The sequence below is a fragment of the Typha latifolia genome, chromosome 3 (genome assembly GCF_019914945.1).
Source record: "Typha latifolia isolate L0001 chromosome 3, TyphaL0001v2, whole genome shotgun sequence".
Classification (NCBI taxonomy): Eukaryota; Viridiplantae; Streptophyta; class Magnoliopsida; order Poales; family Typhaceae; genus Typha; species Typha latifolia.
Genome location: NC_133088.1, coordinates 13,103,859 through 13,116,559, shown reverse-complemented (window position 1 = coordinate 13,116,559; position 12,701 = coordinate 13,103,859). Strand labels below are relative to the sequence as shown.

Sequence of the window (12,701 nt, the reverse complement as noted above, 5' to 3'; positions counted from 1 at the left end):
ATGGATTTAATCAGTTGGTTTGCAAGCATACCAACTATCTTGAAGGCTCACCCTGAGATCCTCGTTTCCATTGCTTCATTTTTCCTACTCTATATCTACCGCGTCAATCGGAGTAGCTTGGTTCCGGTCAACTGGCCTCTCATCGGCATGTTCCCGGCGATGGTCACCCATGTACACCACCTGCACGATTACGGCGTCAAGATCCTTGCCGCGAGCGGGATGAACTTTACGTTCAAAGGCCCGTGGTTCACCGGCATGGAGTTGTTCGTCACATGCGATCCGGCGAACGTGAACCACGTTTTTAATACTCACCTATCGATATACCCTAAAGGCGAGGACTTCTACGAGATATTTGAGGTGTTCGGCGAGAGCCTGCTGACGACCGACGGCGAGAAGTGGAAGGCGCAGAGGAAGATGATACATAACCTCATGATCAACCGAAACTTCCGGGCGTACGAGCTCCACGTCAGCCGGAGCAAGGTGGAGAAGGGGCTGATCCCCATCCTGAACCGCTTCGCGGAGGAGAAGAAGGTAATAGACCTGGAGGACTTGTTCATGAGGCTAACATTTGATACTGTTTCTGATATGGTCCTAGGGGTTGACCCCGGCTGCCTTTCTCCGGAATTCCCGAGTCATCCATTCGCGGAGGCGTTGGATGTCGCGGCCGAGGCGATATTCCATCGCCACTTGATCCCAAAGAGTTGGTGGAAGGTAATGAAACGGCTAAACATTGGGAAAGAGAGAAAGCTAGCAATAGCTGGGGAGAAGATGGACAAGTTCGTAGAGGAAACCATTACGAAGAGAAGGGAGTATATTAGCAAGAAAAAGCACGACCAAACTGAACAAGCCGTGCCGCGAGCTGATCTATTGACAACTTACATGACTCAACTCGCGGAGAACGGAAAGAATTCGGCGGAGATCGAGCAGTTCCACCAGTTCCTTCACGCCAACGCGAAGAACCTAGTCCTCGCCGGCAGAGACACCACCGGAGCATCGACGGCGTGGTTCTTCTGGCTTCTCTCCAAGAACCCACGCGTCCAGCAAAAGATCATCGAAGAATTGAAGGCGAATTGGCCGGAGGTGGAAGACGAAACGAGCTGTAATACGAACACTCCGTTTGATAACGACGGTCTCTTGAAGCTCGTCTACCTGCAAGCAGCGCTTTGCGAGTGCTTGAGGCTGTACCCCACCGTCGCCGTCCAACGGAAAGCCGCAATAAAGACTGACGTGCTCCCGAGCGGCCACACGGTTTATCCAGGTACGATTTTGATCTTCCACTTGTACTCCATGGGAAGGATGGAGAAGATATGGGGGAAAGATTGCATGGAGTTCAGACCTGAGAGATGGATCAAGGACAACGGAGAGTTGAAATACGAGCCGTCTCACAAGTTCTTCGCATTCAATTCGGGGCCACGTATTTGCTTGGGGAAAGATATATCTCTCAACAAGATGAAGACGATCGTGGCTGCCATGCTTTATAATTTCCGGATTGAGATTGTCGAAGGGCACGTGGTTGAGCCCAAGCTCTCCGTCGTCATGCACATGAAGCATGGGCTCAAGGCGAGAATTATCAAGAAAGAGAAGAGAGGGTGGTGATAAATATAGTTACGTATATTTATGTTGGTAAGGTTATATATATATATATATATATATATATATATATATATATGTCGATATATGTCGATTGTACTTCTCCCTTCTTGTGCTTCCCTTTTTATTTTTCTCTGTTGCTGTGTGCCGATCTCAGTAAATATAGATAGTAACTACTGCCTTTTGATATAGACAGTAACAAATGTATATCCGAGCAGCTATATAAAGTTTGAAATCCTAGTGTATGTTTCACCTGGTGTTGTTATTGAGATAAAGCAAATTATTTCCTTCTAGACGAGCTTATCCCATGGGATCATGTATCTGAACTGTTTGTCAAAAATGCCAATATTACTAGAATCAAGTTAAAATTTTGGAATATTAAAATAATTTTTATTGAAACTTCTTTTTAAAATATCATAGTTACAATTACATTCTTCAAAATATTATCAAAAGCCACCAAATCTACTTGTATTATTAAGATGATTGAGATATCGCATTCCATGATCATGTATTTCAAGGAAAGCAGATAGTGATAGAAAGATGATAACTAAGATTTGGTGCTTGTAATAAATATGGGAGGATAGAAGAAGGAGCAAATGCATTTTGTTATAGATTAATTTGAAGGAGTGGGATATAATGAGAAAATGTAATCGAAGAATAAGGACAATTATGACATTTGGTATCTGTTTTTGTTAAAGAAAAATCCCTAAGAATTTTTTTAAAAATTTTCGGTACCTTTTTCCTTAAGTTCTAGACGATTTAGGCATGACCGTAAGGGGGTATTTTAAAGTTTACCCAAAGATGTTAATTCAACTAAACCCTTTCTTTTATGATTAATCATCTCATTAACCTGTTAACATGTCATGTGGAAATGTAGTTATCCATTCACGGTTTTTTCAATAATCTTGATGTCTTGAAGGAAAAATAGATTACTTCTTAAACTCTAAGTTTTAACTATTTTTAATAAGATATATTTATAGAGAGAGAGAGAATTTTTGAAGGATAGTAAAATTGGGTGGATCTCTCTCGTATGGTAAGCAATTATGGAACCATATAAAACAAATTTCCAGCCAAACTAAGTGATCTCCTCGTATAAACTATTTACCCAAATAGTCTTTCTTCCAAGTTTACTATTTAAAAGGGGCAAACTATTTTCGGCGCGCTATTAATAAACAAATGAGATCAATAGATTAACATTAAAGGTATCAACATGAGGTAAAATACTGATCTTTTCAGCATTTTATTTCAAATATAAAATATTAATTATTTTATATATAAAAAAAATATGTGAGAAAAATGAGAAGAATAATAAATTTACTTTATATTTATCTTACTCAGATCTAAATTGAATATTTCATTTTTAATTCATCCGATTACAATATGATAAACATTCATTTTCCTCGGATCTCTCGGTTCGAGAAAGAAGAGGATCAAACTGTTTCTTATTCATCTGCGGAATCTGGACTCTTGACTTGTTCCCAAGGAACCAAGGTTGAAAGGATTTAAAAAGTATTTTCTTCTGGTTTATTGGCAAATAGGCGATGACATTCGACGTACGTACTAGGTCGGAATAAGATAGTTGATAATTAGCTTAGCTTTAGTTTATACAATTAACGAATAAATGTAAATTAAGGAATAATTTACATTATAATTATTGCTTCACTCTAGTTCCAAAAGTGCTGCATAATGACTAAAGTCTTAAAGCTAGAAATTAATTAATTAATTAATTAATTAATCTGGCCACAGAAACTTTAGCAGACTAGAATGCATGATTGCATGATGCATCCTCCATTTCCCAAATTCAATTCTATCCCATGACTAATCACGTTCTACCTTCTTTCTCAAAAAGAAATCACGTTCTACCTTTCGCAGCAAGCCTCTTATCCAAAAAAGAGGCCTTTATTAAACTAAATTATTTATTTCCATTTTCTATTCTTAAAATAATATATTTATATTAGAAATAATGATTTTTATATTCACTTGTGTTATAGAATAAAAATATAAGAATTAATTTTGATGTAATATAAAGTGAAAATTTTTTAAAAAAAAAACTATCTTTTATCATCTTTTATAAAAATATAATAAATACTCTTTGATTTAATATAAAATAGATTAATGTTAGATATAAAAGCTAATTAGTAATTAGGTTAATGTGTGTATTTATATTTATATTTTAAAATATGACTATTATGATATTCAGAATAGAAAAAAAAAACTAATCTTTAAAGTGAACGGTGGCTAATTTGTACTCCAGTTGCTGGATTATAAATGGGAGTAATTAGTAAATAACATCAGGTAATTATTTTACTTTTTTTAATCCATATGAAAGCTATTTTTTTTAATAAAAATTTTATTTAATTATTGTGGTTTATTATCAGATAAATGTATCCAATTTAATTTCTCTCTTATTTTGGCTAGGGTTTTTTTTTTTGGGTCAATTACAGCCGATCAGACATAAACTAATGATAATGAAAAACACAGTTAAAAAGAATTGTTGGAAATATTGATACAAAAAATCACCCATCAAATCCTACATTAAGAATTATACCGTTCAGAATGAACCTAGAAAGAGTATTTACAGAAGGGTCTATGTCAACCAATTGATCATATATTAAAAACATATTTACAAATCCATTGATGATGAGGTGAGCATATTTGTAGTAGTCAAAGGATGCAGAATAAAACTATTGATGATGAGCTACAATGATGATGTGCTATAATGATGTGTCGTTCTTAGCTATGGAGTTCCATAGCTAAGAATTATACCGATTAGAATAAAATGTGTCATTCTATTCAAACAGATAGTTTAATAAAACCTCTCTATATCTCGAACTACTATTCAAGCTCTTAGCTATGGAATTCCACTGCTCTCTCTCCCCTATAATCTAAGCTTACTAAATAGCACTCAAATGCAATTAATGATCAAAATTACGAGCTTCGTTTCAAGGATATGCCATTTTCCTACTCGATGCAAAGAACAGGTATTTGTGCGTGCTAGGGTTTCCACTTACAAACCTAGCATTCTTCTCCAAAGCTAGCTGCAGTGGACTCAGAGGTTGTTTGCAACCTGAACTAATCCTCACCTCCAGTGTCTCTTTCCTCCTCTTCCACGTCTACATCTTGAAGTACAAATTAAGGCATCTTCCCCATTAACTGGCTATTCATCTAAACTACTTGCACGTCTTCCCGTGCTCATTACATGCAATATCCGGCCCAATCAATCAGCAGAGGAATGCTTCACACACGCACAAGTGCATTATTCTCACTAATTTTTAGAAATCTCAAAATATGTCTTTTAGTTTTTTTTTTCTTTTATGACTTCATGCATGACCCTTAGGCTTACAAGACATTTCGTTTACTTGACTCTTAGACTTATAGGAATAAAGTTTAATAACAAATTAACTTTAACACCCATTCTTAATTTATAATTTTCAGCAACTTGAACTTCTCAAATTTCTCGATGGTTACGGCCTTTGTGAGAAAATCTGCCGATTGGTCATTTGTGTTGATAAATTTCAATACGATTTTTCATTCATTCACCAAATCTCTAATAAAATGATGTCGAAGTTCCATATGCTTTGTTTTAGCATGATATACTAAATTTTTTTGTCTTAGCAATTGTAGACATATTGTCACAATGAATTGTAGTTGGCTACTGTTGTAGTTCCTTTAAATCTGAAAGTATTCTTTTTAGCTAGATAGCTTCACATGCTGCTTCTGTTGCAGAGATATACTTTGTTTTTGCTGAAGATAAGGCGACTGTTTTCTGCTGTTTTGAGCTCCAAGATATTACTTTTGTGCTAAGACAAAATAAATAGCCTGAAGTGTTTTTTCGATTATCTAACGAACCAACCCAATCACTATCTGTAAATCCAAATAGCTTGTTATAATTTTCTTTCAAGTATAAGATTCCATGCTTCTTTGTTTCTTGAAGATATTTCAACACTCGTTTAGCTACTGTATAATGAAGCTTGCTTGGCTCGTTCATAAATCTAGCAATAAGACTAACAGATTGCATAATATCAAGTCGAGTGTTAGTAAGATATATTAATGAACCAACAAAGCTCGTAGAAACCTTTGCATCATCCTTTTTTTGCATCATCATTTTGTTGCAACTTTTCATTTAAGACCATCGAAGTCGTCATTGGTTTGCACTTGTACATCTGAAATTTTTACAATAAATCTTCAATATATTTTTCTTGAAAGATAAAAAAATCACCCCTTTTGCTTGTTTCACTTGGATTCCAGGAAAATATTTCATAAGACCTAAGTTAGTCATCTCAAATTCCGTCATCATTTTCTTTTTGAAATCTTCAATTAATTTCATATTAGTGCCCAAATATATTAAATCATCAATATATAAACATATTATAAGATCTTTCATACATATCTTCTTCACATATAATGATGGTTTACTTGTGCTTATTTGGAATCCATTTTGATAAAAGTATCTATCGATCTTGCTACTTGTTTCAAGCCAAAAAGGAGCCTTTTGAAGTCGATATACTTTATCTTCTTGATCTTTCACCTTGTAGCCTTGTGGTTGCTCAACGTATACTTCTCCTTGAAGTTCTCCATTGAGAAATGTAAATTTTACATCAAGTTGATAAATATTCAACTCCCATTGAGTTGCTAAGGTAAGAATTGTGCGTATTATCTCCATTCGAGCAACAGGGGCAAAAGTTTCAGTGAAGTCTACTCTGGGTTATTGAGAATAACCCTTAGCTACCCGCCTTGCTTTATATTTTTGAATAGATCCATCTTCTTTGAACTTTGTCATGTATATCTACTTTAGCTTGATCACTTCTTTTCCTTTTGGTAAGTCTACAAGCTCCCATGTCTTGTTCATTCCTATTATAGTTATTTCTTCATTCATTGCCTTTCTCCATGGTTCTTCTTTTGCTATTTCATTGAAATTCTCTAGTTTACCAGAAAAGAAAGCAACATCACAAAATTCATAAATATCTATTAAAGAACGCACCTTTTTTGGTGGTGTTTCATAATCTTCTTGGTTTGAAAAACTTGATATTTGTAATCTTGCTGGAGTAGAGCTTGGACTTGTAGTTGCAATTTCTTGATGTTCTTCTTGACTAGCTAGGTTCAAGAACTCATAAGCAACTGGTGCTTGAGAGGAGTTATCTTTTCAACTCCAAGCTATTTTTTCATCAAATATAACATCTCTTGAAATTATAAGCTTGTTAGATTTAGATCCTTTTGGCTCATCACTATAGCTAAGAAAGATATACTTTTCACCTTTTTTTATCAAATTTATCTTTATTTAGTAAAGAATTTAAAGCATAAGCAATGCATCCAAAAAAATTTAAGTGATCAACTACGGGCTTTCTTTGCTTCCAAGCTTCAAATGGTGTCATATCAAATACTATTTTGGTAGGAGAATGATTGAGTATATATATTGCTGTGTTAACAGCTTCTGCCCAAAACTTATTAGGCAAGCTTTTGCCTTTTAACATGCTCCGAGCCATCTCAACAATAGTGTAATTTTTTCGTTCTGCTACACCATTTTGTTGCGGACTTCTTCGAACAGTAAATTATCTTTCAATTTTATTTTCCTTGCAATACTCCATGAATGGAGTGTAAATGAACTCTTCTCCACGATTAATCCGTAAAGTCTTAATTTTATGACCACTTCGATTTTCTGTAAGAACTTTGAATTGGAGAAAAGCTAAAAATGTCTTAGACTTTTGTTCAAGCAAAAATACCCACATCATCCTGGTATAATCATTAACAAAAAGAATAACATATTTTTTGTTATTAAGAAAGGGAGTCTTTGTAGGACTACAAACATCAGCATGTACTAGCTCCAATGGGGATATAGCTCTCCAAGAGGTTTTAGGAAATGGAAGCCTATGCATCTTCATATATATGCAACCTTGGCATACCTGATCTTTCTTTTCAAGTGAAGTCCAATCAGCATATTCTTTTGTTTAGGCAAATATAGTCCTTTGTAACTTAAATGACCATATCTTAAATGCCATAAATCTATTCTATTAAAATTTTTAGTACTAAATGCAACATTTTCAATTAATGGCATTGTAAGAGGAAATACCTTGTTTTTTCTCATTTCAATTACTACCATAGTTTGATTACTTTTCTTATCATTAATTCTGCATTTTCCATCTTCAAAAATTACTAAATAACCTTTGTGCAAGGGTTGCCCAACACTTAAGTGATTTTGTGTCAAATTTAGAACATAAAGAATATCACTAATAAACTTTGTTTTACCTCCCTTTGTTTGGACAGCAATCATTCCCTTGCCTATTATTTTTTGCATCTTTCCATCTCCAAGCTTCCCTTGTGATGTGATGTTAAGATTGAGCTCCACAAACATATCACAATTTCTAGTTATATGGTTACTGCATCCACTATTCAAATACCAAATATTTTCATATTCATCTTGAGTATTCATGCATGAAAATAATTGTTTAATTTCCTCCTTAGTAAAATTTGCTTCATCCTTCTTTTTATCTTGATAATAGCAATCTCTTTGGGAATGATTTAAATTTTTGCATTTTTTTTTTTGCATCTGAAGTAACAATCATTTGTTTCATAATTGGATTTTTTGCTTAGAAGATCCAGCATCTTGATTGCTGTGAATTTCCCTTCTTTTGAGATCTTTCTTCTTTCTTTCTTTGCTCCGATTTTGCTGATATAGAAACTTTTGGTTAGTCTTTTTTTTTCTTTTATGACATAACCCTTGGGCTTATAAGACCTTTCGTTTACTTGACTGTTAGACTTATAAAAATATTATTTAATTATAAATTAACTTCAACAATTAATGCTTCCTACTTTGTTTTCTTTATTAAGCTCGCTGGGTAATTATAGGTCAAACAAAATGATATAACCGACCAGCTCATGATCTATTTAAAATATATATATATAACCTCTCTAATATATAGACTTGATAGATTACTGGATCAACTATACCAAGAAATGAATCAAATAAATACAAATATGCACATAAAATGCTCCATTGAATAATGCATTAAATGTCAACCGGGACATCCATCAAGAAATAACAGGTATAACCTTTATTATAAATTGTAGGACCAAAGTACTAAACTACAGTACTCAATCTTTAATTCTGTAGTCCACCAAAATGGCCACATAGTTCATTGGTAATTAAATGCCTCAGTGTAATTAACCTAACAGGTGATTTATTCAATTGAGCCATCGACTTTAGTAATTAAATTAGAAGCTGTTCAACTGTTTGTCATGCATAGTCAAGAATACATACATACACACATATATGTATATGTATGTATGTATGTAGGTATGTGGTGCCAGGGCTCATTAAAACGCTTGTCACTGTTTACCAATACCTGATGGGCAAATCGATCTCATTTATTGAGTATGAATGAATGGATTGGATCACTAGCCCATTACTAGACACAAGTCGACATCGAGCCATGGACAGAGTGACGTACTGGCAGGGGGGCATACCCGCCCTAAAATTTGTATTGTTTTATATTTAGTATAATAAATTTTCACACATTAATTGTCCCCTCTAAAAACACATAAAAATACTTCCATATACTCTTGTATTTCCAAATAAGCACATAGTATTATTAAAAACTAAACTATGTGATAGAAATTCAAATTTGATTATTTGAGAAACTTTAGATATGTTTTTTTTTCTTTTTTATAACCTAAATTATTTTAATTAGATTATTATAATTGATAATATTTTATATTATTATTAGAGATATTGGCTCCTTTAATCGAAATTTCTAACTCCAGACATTGAACATACCTGGAGGATCGGCCAACCACTGACGAGATGCATGGCTCGGCCGGAGTTAAATTGACTAAATCAATAATAGCAACATGCATATTAATACAATATGTGATCGAGACACATGCTGACAAACACAAGTAATAATAATATTAATACTTGTTATTGTCTTTCTTTCTTAAGAACTCTTTCCTTGAGCCCGTTGTTCCTTTGGAGGACAATGGAAAGCATAGGCTCCACCACATGTCCTTCAGCCACATTACTGCTGAGGTTGTAGACGAGTATGATTGATTTTAGATTTGGGTCTTGATCTTTCTGTCACATTTGGTTGTGACTGCTGAAACTCAGAAGCAGTAATCTTTTCGTCTGTAATATTAGAGCGTCATCTTCTAGTTAGTGACGCCTGACTCAAATGAGTGGTGATCCTAAGAATAAGATAGTGCCCCTTGCGATGGTGCACCTGGATATGAATCCACGGATCAAAGCTCTCATCCACCACCATAGGTAAGGTGAACCTCACAAACCCCACTAAGCCAGCAGAATTGAAGTTACACTCCAATTAAAACCCTACTCGTGTGGTGGCTGCTCTACGAGGCCGCATTCTTTTGCACAATGTAGTCAGTGCAGAGAACCAAACGATCTCCTCCCGCAAAGATTAAAAATCAGGTCTACAAGGAACTAGGTTAAGCATCATTCCTCTAATATTCCACAGGCCTCTAGAAGCACAGCCGCATGTCATCTTCATTGAAGAATCTCAAGTTTGAAGAAACTTGTAGCTGTATCAATAATTGACAAGACATTAAGTGAAGCTCATCTCCTTTTTATCTCAATATAAGATAAACCAGCAAAGGTGGGTGTCAGAGGAACTTACTTTATATTAGGCCTAAATCATCATTTTTCTCTATACGCTTGAAGACATTCTAGGTCGATAATAACTAATTTTTTTGACGCTCTTTACACCTGTTGAAGTAAAGACCCCGAGGACGGAGAAAAAGCCTTATCGTAAAAAAAAAAAAGTAAATTAATGGAGGCTTAGTTTTTAAAATATGGCTTACACGAGAAAGCAATTGAGAAGAGGTATATGTATATGCATGACAAGTTGTTCGTTGAACCAGACAAAGCCTCGTGCAGTTATATTTAAGCTGACAAGGATGAGGCCAAATTAAATGTACTACATGTTGCAGTTCGAATTATTGGGTGTCTGATCGGCCCAAAAACATAACGGGTCTCTGTAGTTGATGCCATCTCCCACAATGAAATACGTTGACTTCATTAAAGAGAATGCATGCACTTGATTGCTGTTGATGATGCATGCCAAAATTAACGACGTCCTATCAAGTCAACCAGAAGAGTTGTTGAAAAATAAAGTACGGCGTTGTCGTTGACTAGGGATTATACGTGCAACGGATAGATCTTGAGTGTTATAATCTCTCTCTCTCTCTCTCTCTCTCTCTCTCTCAATAGTATGTACACCCATCTCGTACTTAATCACAACACAAGAATCCAGCAACTCACGGCATTCCTTTGAAGAAATTAATTTCCATCTCACAAGATGGTATATGCACATCATGCTTGATTTATTGCGGTAAGTCCATCGGTCTTGAAAGCTTATCCTGCAATTAAAATTACCACCCTAGTTTAAGTTCTGAGATACTTCTTGCATTAGTAGAGGTGGCTTAGTTTTTAGTACGAGACAAAATGACAGGTTTCAAATCATTCTAATTAAATTTTAGTGATCACCTTCTTCATTAATCAATTGTGGCACGCACTAATTGGTTGGAAAGTGGAATGCATGGTTGAAGGCTTCGTCTCTCTTCATCTTAGGCTAACACTACGACAGCTCACAATTGAAATATTTATTCGTAGTGACTAGTGATCCATTGACTGACGAGGTCTCACCTTATCTTAAGATTAAATGCCCCCATTTGGTTGGTGGATGCATTATTGCAAACAGTTCATCTATAGGGGTGTAATTAAATTATTCACAAATAAATCAATGCTTATCGTTATTCATATTTCCATTTTTTTTTTTTGTTATAAACAGGTCAATGAAGCTGTTTTCCCTTTGCATAAATATATTGCCATACAATATTTATATTAGATAAGGTTTTCAAAATACATTGAAGCGATTTGAATATATTGTGTCGGTCCAGTCAACTAGCTGACCGGCTAGGTATGCCACATTGGCATTTGTCGGGTTATGAAGTCAATGCAACCTCCAGTGTTCCAATCACAATAGAAAAACATGTGATGTGGATTCTCGACTGTAAACTTGCATACCTGTTGGGATTACATTCGAAAAGTTATCCACTTCATCAGATTAACTATGTATAATCTGATTAATTATATATTGAAGAATTTATGCAGCAAGAGATATATAAACTATGTATACGTAGAAAGTCGTTATTATTCTTTGATGTAAGTAGACCTCCTCCCATTACTCTAACTGCTACCTGTACGACATTAAATTGGTTCTCATCTTTTTCCAGTGAAACAAGTTGCACAATTCTTTAATAATAAATCTCAATAATTGCGTATTTTGAGTTCCTATTGAGTTAAACCAACAGTGTCCATGCTCTATGCTTCGCCTCTACGTGAAATAAAGTGATACTTGGATGCAATTAACTACTAGACCAAGAGCTTCCTGCAGACTAATGATATGATTTCCCCGAGCCATAAAAATTTAAGATTATGCGGTCGTAGTTCTATATAAATTATGGCTACATTGACAAATAACTTAGAGTCAACGATGTTTTGCCTAAATAAATTACTCGTCCTTAATTATTGGGCTACTTGCACTTCAAGTGGAAGCATGCACCATAGAGGAAGAGATCCTAATTAATTTGACGTCCCAAAGGTGATTAGTATAACTAGCTTCTCAGATCGTATATATGTGCGTATCGATAGGAAATTCTTACTACAAGGCCTCTAGAGAAGCAATTCACATTAAGATCCACACCCATTGCGACCACAACGTGATACATTACTCAATACACGCTGCACTCAAGAAAAAGAAACAAATTAACAACACTATATATACCAAAGAGATCTAAGGACTCACATATACATATGCTTTAATAGCATATCAGTGCGCAAGTATACTACTGCGCTACACTCACGAAGAGCTGAGGAGCTCTTTACTGTTAGGCATGGGGCCTCTAGATTCAATGCTTTAATTCCACCACTTGTGTCAGCTACGTCCCAACCACTTGGATGGTTACATAGAACCACCTAATTTAGTCTTCACAGTCTTCTTAGAGTAATGACTTTAGACACCAATTTGCATGCAAAAAGTTCGATGCTTCCACTATATATAGGCATAGACTTACACTTATGTTCATCATCCAAAAGATTCAAA

At 35.0% G+C, this 12,701-nt stretch overlaps 1 protein-coding gene across 1 annotated transcript; it reads left to right on the top strand.

Moving 5' to 3' along the window:
- LOC140784000 (noroxomaritidine synthase 3-like) lies at positions 1–1,596 on the top strand. The gene has a single exon (XM_073131177.1). It carries the CDS (start codon positions 1–3, stop codon positions 1,594–1,596), a length of 1,596 nt encoding a protein of 531 aa, XP_072987278.1.
- The last annotated feature ends 11,105 nt before the right edge of the window (positions 1,597–12,701 follow it).